The sequence below is a fragment of the Leguminivora glycinivorella genome, chromosome 6, assembly GCF_023078275.1.
Source record: "Leguminivora glycinivorella isolate SPB_JAAS2020 chromosome 6, LegGlyc_1.1, whole genome shotgun sequence".
Lineage (NCBI taxonomy): Eukaryota > Metazoa > Arthropoda > Insecta > Lepidoptera > Tortricidae > Leguminivora > Leguminivora glycinivorella.
The window spans coordinates 10,309,463-10,330,019 of NC_062976.1; the positions used below are offsets into that span (position 1 = coordinate 10,309,463).

At 37.4% G+C, this 20,557-nt stretch overlaps 1 protein-coding gene across 1 annotated transcript in view; it reads left to right on the plus strand.

Moving 5' to 3' along the window:
• LOC125226998 (inactive dipeptidyl peptidase 10) overlaps positions 1–20,557 on the plus strand; it is a 152,773-nt gene that overhangs the window by 117,725 nt on the left and 14,491 nt on the right. The window contains exons 3-4 of the mRNA XM_048131188.1: positions 19,599–19,852; positions 20,312–20,415. Of these exons, the coding sequence (XP_047987145.1) occupies positions 19,739–19,852; positions 20,312–20,415 (218 nt within the window). The 5' untranslated portion in view covers positions 19,599–19,738. The remainder of the gene's footprint in view (positions 1–19,598; positions 19,853–20,311; positions 20,416–20,557) is intronic.

The following is a 20,557-nucleotide window of genomic DNA, read 5'->3' on the forward strand; positions in this document are numbered from 1 at the left end:
GCGTTGGTGTGCAGATGACGCTGTGAGTGCCTGTACTCGCGTATGTTTTTTTTAAACATGTTTATTAAGCATTAATTAGGGAGAAAATATAAATAAAATCTCATACAACAGGTATACCTACCTTAGGCCTTCGCGGTTCAATGGCCAGTCGAACCAGTATTCCTAAAGGTCGCAGCCGTCGCAGGTTCGAGTCCTACGTGTGTGGTGTATTTTTTTCAGTTTTTGCTATAATTTAAAAATTGTTTAAAAAAAAAGTAAAAGTAAAAGGTAATGTAGGTAACAGATAAACATAACAATGTAAATAATATTGCTACGTACATATGCGTCAGGACATATCCTAAATAATACAAAAGCCGTAAATTTTACAATTATCTGCGAAACAGTGAGACGTGCTAAATAGATGCACACTGCATAATGCAGATGTTCGCAGATGCATTAAGTAGTACAGTACTACTATACGCCGTTGGGCTTAGTTTACTTTTCTATTAAATAGTAATTTTACCGTATAGCTAGAATTATTTAAAATATATTTTAGAAATGTATGTTGATTAAAATGATTAATTTCACGTTGTTCCTTTCTTTTATGATTTGTAGTAGATTGATACTATGTTACGTAAGAATAAGAATTATAATTTTTTGGCCATTCTTTCGAATGACATCATAAAGTAGGGTTGTTATTTTTTTTTACATTTAAGTCGAATCGAACTACTTACGATTCCCAGACGAAACAGGCAATTCTAAAAGAAGCTTTGAATGCAGAATTACTAACTTTTAAAAATACGAGTAGAATACAGTCTTCTTTCAGCAATATACAACTTGTCTATGATATTTAATGTAGGTACATACGTAGGTAACTTTAACTTTACGTCTCATAGTCTTGGGACGCTGTGCATATGACTGTATGTGAGCTTCTATAACACAAAAGCGTTTATTATAAAAAGTATTTACTACTTTTGGATCATGTCCATATATATATTTTTGGTACTGGTATATAAAGTAAGCTTATACTACTATACCACAGATTTATTTAGAGAAAATTAACATACTTCACGTATAACTTGGAATGAGAATCTTGGTTTCTTTATAACTACTCGTATTTTCCTTGCTCTTGAAAGTCTGAAATAGTTGAAGAGTAAACACGAGTTAGAGAGTTGAGTTAGAGTTACTTCCACTGTGAACCCGGAAGGCCGGTCGAACTATCTTCCAGAAGGAAGTTCCCTCGATCAATTGTCTGGTCAGTAAGCCACTGCGGCTAACGAGCTGTGATCAAACTTAGTCCCCGTCGATGGCCAAATAACTATAAAATAACAGCTAGTACGAATAATCAAGTTAGAGAGTTGAAAGGCGTAAAGCAAAAGGTATTTTATAGATTTTTTCAGTTGCACAGTGGAGTGGACAGCCAAGTCTGTTATTAGATAAGATAAGATAAGATAAGATAAGATGTTTATTTGTATAAGTCATGTACATAGGATCTTAAAATTTTACAAATAGCTTCCATGACACCCTGTCAGGGCACACAAATTACTTATATCTAGCTTAATACTAAGTTTCAGGCCATGTAGTTAGTTAATAATTTGGATAGGTGGAATTATTATATAATAATTTTTGGTCATAGCATAATATAATTCGAGTAATACGATTTAGGAATAAATGATTTCAATTAAATTCAAAATATATGTAACAAAAAAAAAATCGTTTTTTTTTTGGAAATTTTAAGTTAGGTACTAAAAGGTTTCGTCATTAAAAAACTCCTCCACTGAGTAGTAACATTTGTGTATGAGAAAACTTTTCAATTTCTTATGGGATAAATTGTCATTATTTTCTAATTTGATGTCATCAGGGATTTTGTTAACTATGCGGATACATAAAAAATGGGGACCGTTTCTATATATAGCCAAGTTCGAGTCAGGTGTTTTTAGCTTATTTCTATACTGGCTTCTAGTTTTATATGTGTCCACTTTAGCCTCAAACAGGTCAGGGTTTTTCCGTGCGAAGATAACGGCCTCCATTATGTATATATATACCCGGCAGTGTAAGGAGCTCGTATTGTTTGAAAAAGGGGCGGCAGCTATTAGGAATCCTTATATTTGCTAAAATACGTATACATTTCTTTTGAAGGATGAAGAGGTCCAGGGCATTGTATTAATAAATCAGGAATATTAAAATCTATTATTCTTAGGACAGATGTAAGAACTTGTTAAACAAGCGAACGGGATGATCCATAATAAAACCTTCCATTTACTTAATACTAATACCTAATACTACGATTTTTATAAAGTCTTACAAGTCAATTTAAAACTAGTCTTACTGCTAAAGGTACTTCTACTTATATCTCTTCTTCTTTCTTCTTTAAAATATAAAAGAAGACACTGACTGACTGACTGACTGACTGACTGATGACTGACATATCAACGCACAGCCGAAATTCCAAATTTGCCACGTAGTAGGTTCCTTATAAGGTGTAGAGAAGCACTAAGAAAGGATTTTTCGAAATTCACCTAAGGGGGGAAATGGGGGTTTAACGTTTGTATGGAAAAACAAGATTAGATATTTAGTACGCGGGCGAAGCCGCGGGAAAGAGCTAGTTTCTTCATAACTAGAGTCAGGAACTAATTTAATACCATAGGTCAATATCATGACTACACTAAAGAAAAATCAGTCATGTCCACTGGTGGTTGAGCCAGGAATTGAACCCGAGTCTTCAGCAAACGCAGCGTTACCTGTAGACCATTCAATACAACAACTGAATATACACACTCAATCTGGATCGCCAATACCGTGGACTGACATTTGTGTCACTTAACTTAAAAACTGGGTAAATTCATTCTAATATAAGGTTGATTACACAGACCAACCCCTATAGACATCCATTACAAGACGACTCGCGGTCGCCAGCCTTCCTAGTATTTGCACTGATATAAGCGCGGGCGCTCGCCGTGCCCGATCAGTATCGACCAAGTAACAGACCCGAAAGCAGCGCGTGTTTTTCGCACAAAAAAATTGGAAAAGGGTATTTTGATGCCTTAAAGATGTCCACCTGTAGTGTGAAATGGTGTGGAAAGGTAACAAGAAGCTCAAATTTAAAAACAGACGGCATTACATTCCACAAATAAGTCATATTTATAATTTATTCAGAGCCGGCATAGGTCAACTTACATTGGCCACTTACGCGTCAGTAGAGGGACAGTCATACTTCTGTCCCTGTTCATCTGGCGCGACTGCCCGCCGTCCTTGAAACGGCCAATCACAGCGCGGTTAACACATTCCCCGCCCGCTCCTCGCACCCCAAACACTGGTGACTCGTATCGCGAACAAAATATACAAGATTGCTACTCTATAGGAGGTTCTCTGTGGGTTGATTATCTTTTAGATTATATTATATTTTTTATATATTCAACCTTAAAGCAGAATGGATTTACCCAGGTTTGAAGTTAAGCAACACATTTATCGAAACTGTACATCGTATTTTAGAGTATCAATCGAGTTGATAGAGTGGATTTGTTATTTTTATAAAAAATCGTGATATCTGTAATACTTACCTATAACCTTTTCCACAGAATACTAGCCTCTTTATTAACGAGCTAGGTCAACATGCTGCGTGCGGGTAGCCACACACACGCCTGTATTTCCAGTATGACTGACAGAACCTCGCGGTCCGCGGTCCGCGTTCCCGTCGGCTACCTCATTAGCCTAATTCAGTCGCGGAACGGCCGAGCTTTATTTAACAAATCAGTGTAATCAGAGCAGTTACATAACCCACGCCTAGTCATGTGTGGCTCGTCCCTTGGAAGCGCAACGTCGGATGTAATTGTACTATACAGTGACATATGTTGCTCTGGCATGAATGCATCCCATTGATGCTCAAGCTTGCTGGCTAATGAGCTAGAATTAAGCTAGGCGATCAACTGCAGTCTGCAGAGATCTATCGGGCTACGTAAATAGGGTGTGGTAAATAGTTGCATAGACGGCCTGCGCTGACTTGCGGTTTTCCTCGTTAAGCTAAGCTTGGCCGAGCTTCCAAAATTAAATTAATGTTATCAATTCAAAAAGGGGTTTAAATGGCTATAAGACCACATCGGGTTGGAGCAAATACAAACACCTTGTTTTTATCTGGTACATCTTATAACAAGTATACAACAAACCCTTTTTTTGTTAATCCTTAATGTATTGTATGTACATATATATGTATTGTATAATAACAGTTGTGATTAATAATAGCAAATAATAGTAAGTACCTACATTAAGGGCCAGTTGCATCAACCACATTTGACAGACACATCATCGTCACGCAGCAGACGTCTATGGAACTTCCCATACAATAAAATTTAACGAACGCTTTAACGGTGACGGCCGGTTTGGTGCAACCGACCCTAAATATAATAGTTCTGACATGTTTCCTCTTTCTTACTTTCCTTCATATTTTGGCATATTTTTGATATCTATGAATTCCCTTATTCAGGACACACGACGACTCTCAAAGGTTGGGAACCTCCAGGTTATTAATAAAAGTATAATCAAAATGAACTGAAGCAAAGACAAGTGCCGGGAGCCGGGAACGAGCTCGTTAGCCACGGATCAAGGCAATGCAGATTATTACACTATCCCCTCCACTGGCTCCGCGGAACTGCAGGCTGCACTGCGGCCGCTAGACGGCGTAATAAATACTTACATAAGTATGGTTAAATAATATTTAGACCTATTCTTTAGCCCGGCGTCTTGGGCGTACAATGAGCTGCAAAAGTGAATGGCGAATTTATCAATGAATTTATTCATAATTTCCATGTAATTTCGCAGCTCACTGTGGCGGGGAACTTACCAAAGACAAGGTCAAGTGGAGAAAACGAGAGGCCTTTGCCCAGCAGTGGTACATAAAAGTAGGCTACCAAGAAAGTCTTTAGCAACTTTCCCGTAATTCCTCTAATACTCTAACTGTTAACGATAATTTCTATCAAATATCAGCAGCTGTTTCTTCAAACAGTTCAAACTAATCTAAGCTTTCACTTTTTTAAAACTGCTTAGTACTTAATAATTGCGTAAAATTAAGTTTTAAATAAAATTTACCTTTAACTTTTTGAAGGAGGCGTTATCCCCGTGGTCTTGCAGACACATTACTTCTATATCTCAAATACCTGTTCATAAGCGACTATTGTACTTATTAGTAATATCTAAATGTTCATAGTTTATTTATAGTTCTTTATAGGTAACATTCACTAAATGCTCGTTGATTGGCACGGCCACATCCTCACAGCAATACCACACGACACGAGCAGGCATGTCGACACGCCTGTAAAGCAAACAGCGGCGGCTGCCATCGAGGCGATAGGCTTAGTACGGTTTACGCGTTACTGGCGCCGTAAACTCGCCGTAATCTCGGATTATTGTACAATGTGATGCCCAGTTCATTTGAGAGGTTATAACTCCACGTTTAATGTTCTTGAAGGCCTAATTTTAGTGACAAATTTTGCTCAACTCTACTCTTATAGGTACAGGTAAAGCCTGTCCAGAAATAAATGACTACCCGCCACGTTGCGGAATTTTATTAGAACTATTTCTTTATAATACGAAATGTCACCGCATACATCAGAATGACAGCGCCCTCTTGACAATCCATACTTACTAATATTATAAATGGGAAAGTGTGTGTGTCTGTTTTTTTGTCCGTCTTTCACGGCAAAACGGAGCGACGAATTGACGTGATTTTTAAGTGGAGATAGTTGAAGGGATGGAAAGTGACATAGGCTAGATTTTGTCTCTTTCTAACGCGAGCGAAGCCGCGGGCAAAAGCTAGTAGTCATATATTTCTGGTCAGGTTTTCAATTGAATAGTCCGAGTCATGTAGACAAGGCCTTAGTCACTAGCTGTTAGCGTTGTTCTTGGTCGATGCAATTTTCTAAAAGCTAAAAAGCAATACAGTAAAGTTTCCGTCCTCGAAAACCAGACAATAAAGGTTTGATTTTATTTATTTCACGTTAAAGATCCCATTTTTGCAGCTATAAGATAAAAAATTCCGACCATGTAGGAGAAATAGGAGAAATCTATTTATACATTACCTATTTTATAAATTGCAAATTACTGGTATTGTATTACAGTGAAATTGGGTCATGTGCGGCTTAATTTTGGCATTGTACGAGTATCCGATTATCCAGATGACTATTCAAATTGGATCGCGGCTGCATGCCGCCGCAGGTGGTTTGTCCGTATAATGGTTTAATTCATTTCTAATCACTGCTGAATTGAGATTTGTTACATTATAAGCTTACTCTGACACTTTCGATATATATGATATAAATAAATTGTGTTGAATTTGTATTTAGGATATTTAAGACCTATTTTTTCGAATACAAATGCTGTCAGTTAAGTCAAAGTTTACATAATGGAGGTGTGAATAAGCCAGCGATGCACAGACTTTATAGAACAACTCAACGTATAAAAATACAAACATGGCCATTCATACTCTAAGATCATACGCCTTATCTGGATTTTGCAAAAACAGGATATTACTTAGAGATAATTACTTAGAGTATGATTTAATAGTTATTTGTTATACAAGGGGGCAAAGTTGTATTTTAACGCAGAGTGTGGAATTGAAAAACTAGCAAGTGAAAGGATTCTATAGTTGAACCACGAGCGAAGCGAGTGGTTCGAGAATAGAATCCTGAACTTGCGAGTTTTTTAACACACGAGAAGTAAAATACATTTGCACCCGAGTGTAACACAAAACTTTTCCCCTCACTATAGCGAGGAAACTGCAACGCAAAAAATGCGTTTATCACTGCTTCCAGTAATTCCACATGTGGTAAATAATCTTTATTACTAGATTCACCTACTTTTATCAATTTTAAAGCAGTTAATTTGACTTTATTCAAGGTCAAATTACTTTACCCACTAGTGGATAAAATGCGTTTTTACCCGCTGCTATTAAAGGACAAAACACGTGTTTCCGAGCTAGTGAGGGGAAATATTTATTTACATTACATGTGCAGATAAAATTATCCAACTAACTTTTTTTAAATTAAGTCGAGTCAGTTATAAATTTTACTTCATTAAAATTGTAAATCGAGTATTCATGCATAATACGAGTAGGTAGGTACAGGTACCTACCTATGCTAAATAGGTCATATGATAGATAAATAAGCAATAAAAATTTTGGTTAACATTTTTTTTCTGTGAATATTCATCCAAATAAAATCAATAGTTAGTGAACCAAATGCTTATTGAACATAATTATCTGCTAAACTAGGATTATTTAAATCGTATTTATCTACTTACTTCTGTCAGTTACAATGAAAAACCACTTTTCCATTTCTCGTTTTAAAATGTATTAACTTACACGTACGCGCGTCGAAATTGATCGGCCTAATCCTATGGAACTCGTCTCGCCAGTTAACTAAGCAGGCTATATCTATGCTAAGGCATGCCTGGTTTTTTGATTTTTCGTTTCAAAGTCTAAATGACGCCAACTAAAAACCGGATAAAGAATTTCGCCCAGTGTCATTGAAATCTCCGAGTCTGAAAACAAAAAATAAACAATTTACATTGGACATCGGCTTACGAACCAGACAGATGATTATGTTGCGCACGCCGGCGGTAAAAGGATTATTCTGTTCTGTTCCAGAAACAAACGACTCGTGAATACTGCAACTGCCAAGCTTGGCAACCTGGCATGCCTAGATTGTCTAGCTAGCAAGATAACCTACCTTCTAATTTAAACAGTTGAAAAAATACTGAAGATAGTACAAGAAATATGAGCTCCTGTTAGGCCAGAAGTACAAATGTCACGCGACATGTACCGGCGACAAATCAAGTAAGGTAAAGCAATAGCATGCATCATAAGTAGACATCACGCGATTTATGACACACTGGTCACATATTTCATGCGCTGTTGTCTGTCATGTCAAGCGAAGTCCGGCAGCGTCGCGATATTTCACAAGACGTCACTGGTAGGTACGTGACAGCCTGTTGTCCAGTGTCGCCAGACAATTGCTCTCCAGTGTATCCCTGGTTTTAGAAGGGTCATCAAGTCTATCTGCGTCATACGAAACAAAAGAGCATATCGTGTAACCAACTCGGTGCACATTTTTCAGTTAAAAGAAATGAAGTATTTAAAAGAATATGTTTGTCTCTTTTTATATACTTTTTATCCATATAGAAATATGTTTGTCCAAAATACGTTATTAAGATACAAAGCTGCTTTTATGGTCCCTAAAGAACAGCTATAGCTACTTGTGCTCGTACAAAGAGCTAAATAAAAATAGAAACAAGAACATAAAAGATGCTTTTAGTCTGGCTCTCTTGGTGCACATTTGGTACTCGTTTCATCCAAAAATCTTTAACGAATACTTTAACGAAGCAAAAATTTCGGAGAAAACATAACCTGCCCTATATTATTACTGTAAGTATCTTGAATCACTTCGCAGTTGTGCTACACGAACTCCTCAAATGTTGGATAGTAAATAGAAATTAATGCGAATAAATACCTAATTAAATAGTTTCGTTAAAAATAAAAAATTAATTAGTAACAACTGGCGAACATCTACTTTTATTGTTTAATGATATTCCTACTACTGTAAATACCTAAGACACATAAAAAGTAATTAAGGCTTCATTCAATTTCACCTTCTCTTAATTTTAACATGCTTAATCAATTACTTATTTCATCTTGAGTTCTCGAAACCATAACAGCGGCTTTAGGTATACTTCGCTACAACAGCGTTCGGCCTCAAAATTACCTCTTGTCTGCTCCTAACTCGCTCTCAAAACAAATTTGCTCGCACATACTAGCGCCGCGAGGGCCAGTAATTTTCTTATCTTTGGCAGCCATCCTTTATACTCGTAGTCGTATGTACGTGATGTCTACGAGAACTAACTACGCTAACCAATGACAAAATAGCGCGGCATTCACGCTGATCGAACTTTAAACATTTGCATTTCTTAGTAAGTATTTGTTCGTCCAGGGGCGGACAGAGAAGAATCCGCTCGATCTACACTAAAAGAGAATAAAACTGTGAAATGTATCCTCGGGCTATTCCTAGTTTACATTGGGCGCTGCTTTTGCTTACTTTTTTCTCTATTTCCTAGTTATACTTAGCTAAGCTGTGGACTAGATTCTGTTAGGCTAAAAACTCCATTCATTTAGTTCAGGCTCCAGTGTATTGCGAACCTATGGCTGTATTGCGGGTGAGAAAATAACCCTGATGTGATCTTTCATGTCCAAAATAAATACATGATTCAACTACTTATATGATACCCACATACATGAACCGTCACACAATGGTATTCTCGTAAATAAGGCGTACAATGAGTAAAATGAGGGACAAGGAAGCGGCATGTGATTTAAGGGAGACGAACCCAGCTAATAATAATCCTGGAACGGATTTAGCATAACTTAGATGAAATCAACTCCGCTACAAAGGATCTGAATTTAAATACTGCACCTAAACCGCTGGTGTCTGGGAGCCGACTGTTTATTCTGTATATAGAGGGATTGAGGGACGGTAATCCAAGCCAGGCTCCACTTCGAGGGTGCTTATGTTTTTTAGGTTTAAGAGATTCAAATGAGTTTCCGAAATATTGCTTAAAATTCTAACAGGTAAACAATAGTTTCCTTAATACGATACGGTCAAGTCGTTTCGTTTTAAACCAAAATAATAATTGTACAAAACGCGAGAACTTAAAGTGTCAAATTAATAATTAATGTCTATTTAATGTATTATAAATATTTTTTCACCTCACTAGCTCGGAAAGGACTTTTTTATTCTTTAAAAACAGATAGCAAAATCGCATTTTATCCACAAGAGTGCAAAGAATATTTGAAATCCGAACGTGTCATTAGTTACTTTTTTAAATATAAATTCTTGTAAAGGCATGTCCCAGACGGGACAATTTTCTCTCTGTGCTTAAATTGTCTTAACAAATCATGTGATGTGAACGTAAAAATAATTTCATATCGAATTGTATCCGACTAAAAACACTAAATTCAAACAATTTTATAACATGATTTTACCATAAAACACTTGAAATCGTATAAAATATTGTATTTTTGACTTTTCCACTGTACTTATTCAGAACGCACCTTCAGTAACATTGCAATCTCAAAACGCGTGAAACGGAACGCACCCAAATAGATTTTTCTTCTTGATTCTTAATTTGAAACTTTTGTGATGTCGGTGGGTGCATAGTGGAAATTTATTACAAACGCAAATTGACTTATTTCTGTGCAATTATGTTCAAGTTGTTTTTTAACCTCCGACGCAAAAACGAAGGGGTGTTATAAGTTTGACGTGTCTGTCCGTGTGTATGTCTGTCTGTCTGTCTGTCTGTTTGTCTGTTTGTCTGTCTGTCTGTCTGTCTGTCTGTCTGTCTGTCTGTGTGTGTGTGTGTGTGTCTGTCTGTGGCATTGTAGCTCTCAAACGGATGAACCGATTTTGATTTAGTTTTTTTGTCTGAAAGCTGAGTTAGTCAGGAGTGTTCTCAGCCATGTTTCATTAAAATCGGTCCACTATATCGCGGTCGGGGGTTTTTTAAAAAAATTAATTTTGTGGTTATATTGCGTGTTTCCTCGCTTTAGTGAGGTGAAAAGTTATGAGTTACACACGGGATGCAAAGTTATTTTACCTCGTGTGTATTGCAACACTCTCTACGCTCAGGATTCTATTTTTGAACTACTCGCTTCGCTCAGGATTCTATTTTCGAACCACTCGCTTCGCTCGTGGTTCAACCCTATTAGAATCCATTCGCTAGTTCGAGTTGCAATTCCACACTCGGTTAAAATACAACTTTGCTCCCTTGTATAATAATACAATACAAAGCATTTATTCATGGTAAACACACATAAAAAAAAATACAAACAAATGGTTATAAAAAAAAACAGTATAAATGTTGTTTACCACGAAATGGTCCCGCCTCAGCATATTGCTAACCATAAGGTCAGCGCTGATCTTCCGTCGAGACCATTTGTGGGCCACGAACGCAAACGTGCAGCACGGTATAACAAATAACTATTTTTCCCAACTTGGGTGACCTAGTGATTTCAAATCACACACTTATTTTTTTTTTTAATGGGTTTGTCGTTCCTTGAGTCGACGGAGTTCCTTTACAATGTGTTGAATCATACGATCGGCCGCGCATTTACCTAACTTACCACTATCAATTATGAATTTATGAGGAATGGTATACAAGTTGCTCTTGACCACTGTTTTAGTTATTAAAAAACCGCCACTAGAGTCACATTGTGTTTCTTTGTCGTTTTATACTAATCACTTGGCGCAGTCGGTAGGATTACATTTTTGACCCTTTACTGCATACTAAGCCATTTACGGCGGATATGATATTTAAGTCAACTAACAATGATTAAAGTAGACAAATAATTCTTATTTAATATTCTAAAAGCTGCTTAGTATGCATTGTCGGGCAGTTTCCATTTTTAAAGTTGAAAGCAAGTCCTTAAATGTCTATAAGAAGTTTGTTACCATCTCATTTCAGTTTAAGGATGGCGTTTAGCTGTGAAGCGAGATTTTTAATAAACCTATCCCTACCTATTCCCAGGGCTAACTTGCTCTTTATGCATGGAGCAAAAGCCCCGCGACACCCGTTCAGAGACTAACTAAAAAGTACGGTAAATGGATGACGCTAAACTTTGTTGTCACACCTCACTTCCTTTCCTGTTTGGAGCAGGTGTATACAGGTCCAAAGCTTTTGTTCGATGCGAGACAAAACTATATGTAAGTACATAACGGTTATATGTTTTATTCTTTTATTGGTAAGTCGAAGATCATTTCGACGTAGTTTAAGGAAAATTTTAACTTTCTATCAGCAGTTTGCAATTTTAGGTACTTTTCGCCAAACTAGTTACTTCCATTCAATCAATATACTTTTATGGAACATACGTATGTTTAATAGTTGTTCTTACAATAACTTTAAATAGGCATATGAAAGTTCCATACAATACATTACTTTAGGGTACATTCGTGAAAATGCGCAAGACGTTCCTCTCCGTGTTCATAACCTATGCGGGCTCAAGTTTACGGCGAGCGATATCCCCGTTACAAAGTCGCCGGCAGGTGAGGCTGGGCGAGATTTATAGGCGGCCCCGCGCGGACTACATATTGTTCGCGCCGGCTTCGAACAGGATATTGGGTGCCATAGTTTTCATTGAAAATATCTAATTTGGGCCATGTTTTGATAGTTTAGTTTCTACTCAAATTAAAAGTTCATACATTTAAGTAACTTTGTATACCCATACTGGCCATACTATCAATACTCATTATGAAAAGAGTCAAAACCAAAACATAATTTTTGAAAATAGTACCTAGCTACTCATATAACACGTTCACTGCGGTAGGGGGTCTTTAGACCTCTTACGAAGTATGGTTAATTACGAGTTACGTTAATTGCCTATGTAGTAGTCATGACTAAGTAGTCGATAGAATATTATGTTATCGGTGAGTTTATAACCTTGTTTGACCTACTTTATCGGTTACTATAGGTATTTTACAACAAAATACTGTACGCAAATGCAGCTCCAATCACCGTGTCCATAATTGGCCAGTTTGGTTCAAAGTTCCATCGTAACGAGCCGTGAGCTGCAGCGGGCGGGGCGGGCCTCTCGCCAACTCAAATTAAATTATTAGCCGCGAAGCGAGACCTCTCACCCGCCAGCCAATTCTACTCAAGTAATAGCCCCTCCACTGCCCTCCGCAAAGAGCGAGTAACTCAATTCCTTGATGACGGCTCCTTACTTCAGAATAACAAAGTGCTCAACCACCTTTCCTTTAAGACGAAAAGCTGGGGTGGGGTATACTGAATTTTTACGACGGGTAAATATTACCATACACATAATTTATTTAACATTTAATATATTGTAAAATTCGTATATGATCAGATTGATTAATTTAGTAATAAGTAAGCTAAAAATAAGAAGAAAAAGTGCATACTATATGTGTATAAGAATTTTCAATCACATTCCCGCCGCTATTAAGACACTTTCCGATGCCGAGTTTAAGAACAAGTTTAAAAACATATTATGTAATGCATGCTTCTACACGATTGACGAATATTTTAATTATAAGTTTTAGTTGATAACATTTGAAATTTACATCCTTTGACATTCAATACTAAGTATAAATTTATGATTTAAATATAATTGTAACGATAACATGCATGCCTTTCAACATTTATTATATAGCACTAAGCATTCGGTGTTTTTAGTCTAATATTCTTAGTTTGTAAGGAAGACATTGCATGTACGCAATTCATATTCACATACATAGCTTTGACATGTAGTGAACATGGAAATTTTCACATGCCCTGTGGCAGAGCATATTAAGGATCTCCAATGTAAACACTTTATAACATCTACTGTAACGCACCATATGTTCTTGTGAATAAACTTTCATTCATTCATTCATTCATTCATTCATTCATTCATTCATTCATTCAAGTATATTTTGATGCTTTTTTTAAATAAGCTAGCAGAGTTTGCACTAAAGCAAGCACGAAATGAAACACACCAGAACCATTAAAAGAACAAATTATTCTGAAAATAGTGATTTACACAAACGTTCGAACGATTTTTGCATTATTACTGGAGTTAAATGAATTATCCTGCCATTTCATCCATTGCAATCGGATGTCATGGTTATATTCACTGCAAATCTATTTAAATTCTAGCATCAAAATGGTCTATATTTGCAATTATATTACTGAAATTTGAATACATTTTGAAAGAGTCTTAGTGAAGATACAATTGTGGGATCGTGCGGGCAATAAAGAGTTTAGCCGCACTCCGGACGGCAAGCTTCACGCCATTTTACCACGCTTTTCACTTCCCTTCTATTTCAACGGATTTCTGATTTTGACCAAACGGCTACATGAAGCGGCTCGCGCTAATTGGCTGTAACGGACTCGAGCGCAATAACTTTGTGAATTTAATGACTGTCGGTATTTTATGCGTAAAACGATACCGATTAGAGCCTTTATCTTGAGTTTTTAACCAATTATAATCCGTTGTTCGCTAGCGTAAACGTCCGGGAAAGTCTATTTATATTTTGGTACTGGCAAGCACTGGACTGGACTTGGTGGGGACTTTGTTTAATTTGTCTTCATACAATGAATATCATTTTCCGTGGTGTAATTTACGCTAACGTATTCTAAAACTTAATGGTCATGTCATGGTAAAGGCTTAGTTACCCTAGTGTAAGTAAATAATCGAAACCTAAACGTTTCAATTAGTCTCATTTTGAACAGTGCTCCTAACAGAATGTTTTGAAAGCACGTCTTTGTTAAACAAAAATCTAAAACATCGTAAACATTTCGAATAAAATCTACACTAAGAGCTCCGAGTTACATGTCGGTGTTTCATATCGGCGTTGTAAGTAAAATGGTTTATAGCAAACCCGGCGTATTGCAGCTGTGCTCGATCGAGACGGTGCCATGTGATGTGATGTAAATCTGTTTTGAGTACCAGACCTACATCGGTTTTATTCGGTTTCATTTTCGGGTGCTACGCTTACACGTTACCTAGTACTTATTCCTAGTGCATTTGCAGACAAAATAAAACGAAAACGTGTCATCATTAAGCACTGAATGGTTAATTCAATTCGTATAGAACTAAAAACTATATCGCTTTAGTGCGTTTTCACATTATCCGATCCGATATCGGATATACGACCGATATCCCATACATTACAGGCGCCATCTTGGATTTTTTTTCTATTGAAATCCTTCCGACATCCGATATCCGATAGGATAATGTGAAAACGGACTTACACTTAAGAATGCATAATTCGTCAATACAAGTAACAAAATCTTAGTTTATGCTGACTTTAATGCAGTTGTGGCATAATGATTTTAATCGTTAATGGAAGAATAGTAAAACTTTATTACTTTCGTACTAAAAAGCATTAAAAGTGATAAAGTAAATTGTTAATATAGTGCTTCCTTAGACTGTTTAAACATTGGCACTAAGCCAAAGCTAACTTAATTACTCTACTGCTAAAAATATAATACCTAATCTAACAAGAGCAACGAGTGACATTAATTCAGTGGCACAATTTATGTTTAGATAAGTACTGCACGCATCTGGAATTAGGTACATACATACGATCACGCCTGTATCCCATAAAGGGGGTAGGCAGAGCACATGAAACTACTAAAGCTTCAGTGCCACTCTTGGCCTTGGCATATAAGGGGTTGAAAGAAAACGAAACTGTGACATTGCAGTGACAGGTTGCCAGCCTCTCGCCTACGCCACAATTTAACCCATATCCCATAGTCGCCTTCTACGACACCCACGGGAAGAAAGGGGGTGGTGAAATTCTTAACCCATCACCACATAGGCTCCAATTCCACATAGACAATTGTAATTAAAACAATTTATTTCAGTGATCGTCGATATCGTTCTGTAAACATTTACCTAGTCGCTATTTATACAGCGGCCTCAATGAACTTTTGCATTTTGATGGATATTTTATTCCAGCAATAAAAACGCATATTTTAAAATTTAACGGCAGCATCCGAAGTTGCGTAATAAACTAGCATCTTCAAACGGAACATTAAGACGATATAATTTCCGTCCATCATAAAGCAATCCTTAAAAAAATACTTCTCGTAAATGTTCATCTTCATCAAGTGGAAGCACATTTCTTACCTCCCGTTTTGTTAGAATCACCGACGGTTAACATTATATTTTTTAATTATATAAAGGTAAAAAAATACTGAGTATTTAGGTACGCTACGTACATAGAACATATATTTTAGCAATTATATTAACTAGGTATGTTACAATCAACTTGATTGGCTAGAGTATGAATTAAAAACAGTCATTAATTTATCTTTATGAGTATGTCATAAAAACACTGGAATTGCGAATAAGAGAGCTTTCACACTGCACATTACGATTTCAAGATTTCAAGGATGCTTCATATAAACAACGTCTACTTCAGCTTGTGATCGACGACATTCACAAAGTCTTTTACATTGATTGTCCCCATAGTCCCGATATTCAGTAAACGATCTCATAGTGAAGAGTCTCGACCAACATCTTCAGAGGTTCTTGTTAGGTGATTGGATCAAGGGTCAAGTCAAGATGCAAAAGGCCGGTACTCTTGCATACGGCACGGATAAATGAAAAATGAAAATGAAAATAGTCTGACGGTTCCTTTTTCTCTCTGATCACTTGGGCCATGCCCCGCTGCTGGTGCCCCTAGGGTAGGTGTCGTATAATGTGTATTTTTTACATATACGAGTAGAGGTAGGCCGATGAGGTCCGTAGGTATCCCGTCGAATAAATGCTATGGCAGTGTGAAACTGCCCTAACGGGGCCCTCCCCTAGGCTGTACAAATTGAATTAGGCCCTGGCACGCGTCCAACGGGCACTACACTCCACTATGCTGACAACACATCGACAAGGGCCAATATTTCAAGCACTGTTATAAAAACAATGGTCACTAAGTGGCTTTATTCATAACAAATGGGCAAGCATTTATATGTCACCTCTTACATAGACGCCATCTATTGCGAACACACAAAAACGAGCATAATGTAACGCAACAAAAACTTAACACTTAGGTAAGTTTTCTTTAAGTGTTTCTGAGTAGAAAATAAGCAATCACCGCCACCAAGAAAGTTGAGAAAATCTTGAAACTTCCTCTGCTAAGTAAGTTTCGCCAAGCTACGGTTGATCAGGAGCCCTATCAATCATTTTCCCGTTTTAAATTCTTAAGTAGTTTTACGCTGCATACAAATTTGGTTTATCTGCATTGCAGCTGAGTGGCTAATTCCCGGGGGCCCTCGGCCGGCCGGGCAATGAAAGCGGCGTAAAACGACTACAAAGCCGAGAGCGAATGTACGAGGAAGACACATGGCTATAATGCCTAATTGACCACGCCCGGCATCCTCTCGCCTTGTACAACCGCGCTCAAAATTACTCAAACCTAGAATATTAGCTTAACTAAATTAAGCACGCTCTAAAGCACAATGTTAATAGTTTAATCATCCCGAAGCATTTTTTTATAGTATGTAGTTTAATCATTATTATGAGTAAGTAATCTATCGTGCAAGTTTTTGAGACACAATATTACAGGCACCTTTAATTTGAAACAATGAAGTGTTCCATAAGTACTTAACTAGGCAGCTTGTGGTATCTTTGATTTGGCTTTTCCGCTCAGGGAACTTTCTGCGCAGATATTGATAATTCAAGTTATGTCTAATCTTCAAACTCTGGATGACCAATATTTATTGGTTACAACATAAACTGGGTGTTTCCCATGATCATGACGCATGCAGCTGCATCGAAATATCAGGTCCTCAATAAAAATCAAAAAGGTAATCACAGGTTATATCCCGGTCAATATAAGTCTTATGAAACTAACCGTGAATCATTCAAAATTCTTAAGTACAACATGGTTGTTTATGTATCCAATAAAGATAGCTTTATATTTTACCAAAGCACAGTTATACGAGTAAATACCATACTTTATCACGAATACAGTACATCCCCTTGATGATACCTATATACCTACCTATAATTTATAGGAAAAACCATTGAAAACGTAATTTGAAACTCTGGATAGTTGAATAACAGTAGTAAATTAAACACTTAAATCTTTACTTCCCGGCCCACCGCAAATGGTCGCCTCTCGAAATTATTTTAACGGAGGCAACATTTGCGGCTCAGATAAAAATCTGTAAAAGCCTTCTCGCTGCGTTTCCCGGCCGCGAACTACAATTAACGCTCTCTGGTCTACTGGGTGCTCCTAAAAATGGAATATAAATGTCAGCAGGATTCTTGCCAAATAGTCTCGATTTTCTTTTGTCGCCATTCAGCCTACGGGCATGCCATGACAATTTATACCGCCGCGCCGTCCAATTGTTTCTTTTATTTATTTGAAATTTATAATCTGTTTTTTGATATATTATGGCCGGTCGATCTACATATTCTTGCAATAAAAATGACTATCTAAAAAATAGCTTGGATAGAGCAGTTGGAATAAGTTTTCCGGAGTCGTAAAGTTCGCCTGGAGCGAATATATAAAGTGACGGCGTGCGCCGGCGTTGGCGGCGCTCCAACGCCACTCTATCGTATCGGCTCGGCACCACTCGCTCTCTCGTCTACTACCGCTATTAACAAATTATTTTATGTACTACTTAAAACATGTTCCTAACTGTTATGAGGATTTTAATAGATAGCAACTTTTAGTTGCATTTATAATTTTATCTAGGTCTTACCTACAACTCTAATAGAATTTATGTATACAGAGCACGAAAGCCAATTCCAGTACAAATCCTCGGTTCGGTAAACGTTCAAGTTTAACAAGTTCGCCTTTTCTCCGCACATTAGAGGAGTCGAATATGTTACAGAACTACGTTAGGTAGTCGAGTATTCAATGCTTAGTGGCAAAGTTTTCGGGAACCTGCGTTTTGCTTGTTCCGTCGGCGCATTTTGTCAAATGGCAGTTTTATCGTTTACATTTAAATAACACGAGAAATAACCGCCCTTATACAAACTTAACATAATTTTAGCTAAGTATTTATTTAAGTATAATATTACCTACGTACTCACACGTATGCATGCACAAAACACGCAGCACGGTCGGTTTCGCGTTTTCTTCTTTTTTCGCGGTTTTGTTCAGTTTTCGGTAACAGAAGTTAAAAGTTGGTTTGCACTGAGTGCTCCGGGAAAAAAGCAAAAAGCGATTATCTCACAGTGTTTGCTGCTTACATGTTTGTACAATAGCTTGGGCATGTGAAGTTTTTAGATTAAATCTTTTTAGTTTTTCTTAAAAGTAGCGTGGTCTGGTTCTGGTATACTTCTGGTATTACATGTAGCCTTGACAAACTTGCTACCTAGTAGGTTAAAGGTATATGCAAGTTGGGCAGAAGTTGAATATTGTGAAGACGCTACAGAAAGAAAATGCTAAAATGGAAAGGCTTTACTTAGCTTTGTTAACTAAATTTATCAAAAAAAAATTGTCCATTAAGAACAACTCTGTTAAAAGATATTGCGAAAAATCCTTAAAATCGAGGTTCCGCTCTCGACTATTTCCTCCTTCAAAACTTAATCAATCGTAACGAAAATATTTGAGAATCTGAATAACAATGAAATAATCTGTCTCGGACCGTTTAGTTTTTTGGCTAATTGTCACCAATTTTGAATACCACACCTTTTTTTTACGCCATAATCAATAATGCCGTTTTTGGAAATTTTTGATGGGCTCTAGCGTCTTTAAAAATAGGAATATCAAAAAATCAAAACGGTCCGACACAGATATAAATAATAATAATCTGTGTTGAAAATATCATTGTTCTATCTTCAAAAACCAGGGAGGAAATATTCGAGAGCGTTTGTATAAAGAATTGACGCCTCCTGTATTCGTCTCAACGAGAGTAAGTTAACTAGTAAGCAAACACTCTAGTTTGCAATATTCTTACGTCCCGAGTTACACTTGCACTTGTGAAAACGTGTTACTTACCTAATGGTAATTTTCGATTTCCGTTACCATCAAACGAAAAGTTTTTATCTTTGGAAAACATTTCAGCGATTGATGTAGGCATGTCAGTAAAAACAAGAAACTTAATGAAATTATTTTGTATTGTTTCAGTGATGGAGCGTATCGCTGTAAGCGGGCAGACGCAGAGAGCAGGGGCAGTGCGCGCGGTGAGCGCGAGGTGCGGCGCGGGCGCGGTCGAGTAGCGCGGCGCGGTGGCGGGTGCGCGCGCGGCGCGGGGCGCGGGGCGGCGCATGCACGCCACCGGCCACACGGACCGCTCGGGCGGCGGCGGCGGCGGCGGCTCCTGGCGCTTGCCGCCCGACGAGACCCTACAGGTCGCCGACCCCAAGTCAGCCAAGGAAGAGGTAACACCCTAAGTTCCCCCAGTCCATAATCATGGCACAAAAACTTACCTCATGTTTCGTAGGTAACTGTGCAGTACAATCGGATGTAAAGAGAGAGGTGACACCCCCTGCAAACAAATATCTAAATAATACCTATAGGGTGTTATCAGCATGACATTATGCCAAGTGGCACCACTAGGTATAGCCGCTTGCGGTCACTGTTAGTGTGTCAGTTTGTCTATGTACTAACAACAACAATAATTGTTGTTTATATATAATAATCTAATTATTAGATTTCTTGCTACGCCGTAGCTCGTAGCTACGATGTCCCGCTAAATTCGTTGTTCTGCCTAAATCGTGTACACAATCACATTTTGGTCTTGTCTAGCAAATAACTAAAATAAAATAAAATAAAATACTTATCCTCCTTTATTCTTTAACGCCAGATATGCGTTACATGTACTACTTATTTGTTTTCAGGAATTATACCCAGGAGATGGGCACAATTGGAAAAGCATCATATTTTCTTTGATGGTCATCAGTTGTGTAATAGCAGGAATCGTTACAGCGATTTATTTACTAGGGTGAGTATTTAGCTTCTGACATGCCACATAATCTGATTCAATTACTTACACTTAATTACTTAGCAAAAGTTTATAAGTGGTAATTATCACAGTCTTAGCTTGAAAATTATGATCATATGTTGTATGCAAGATTTCCGTATCA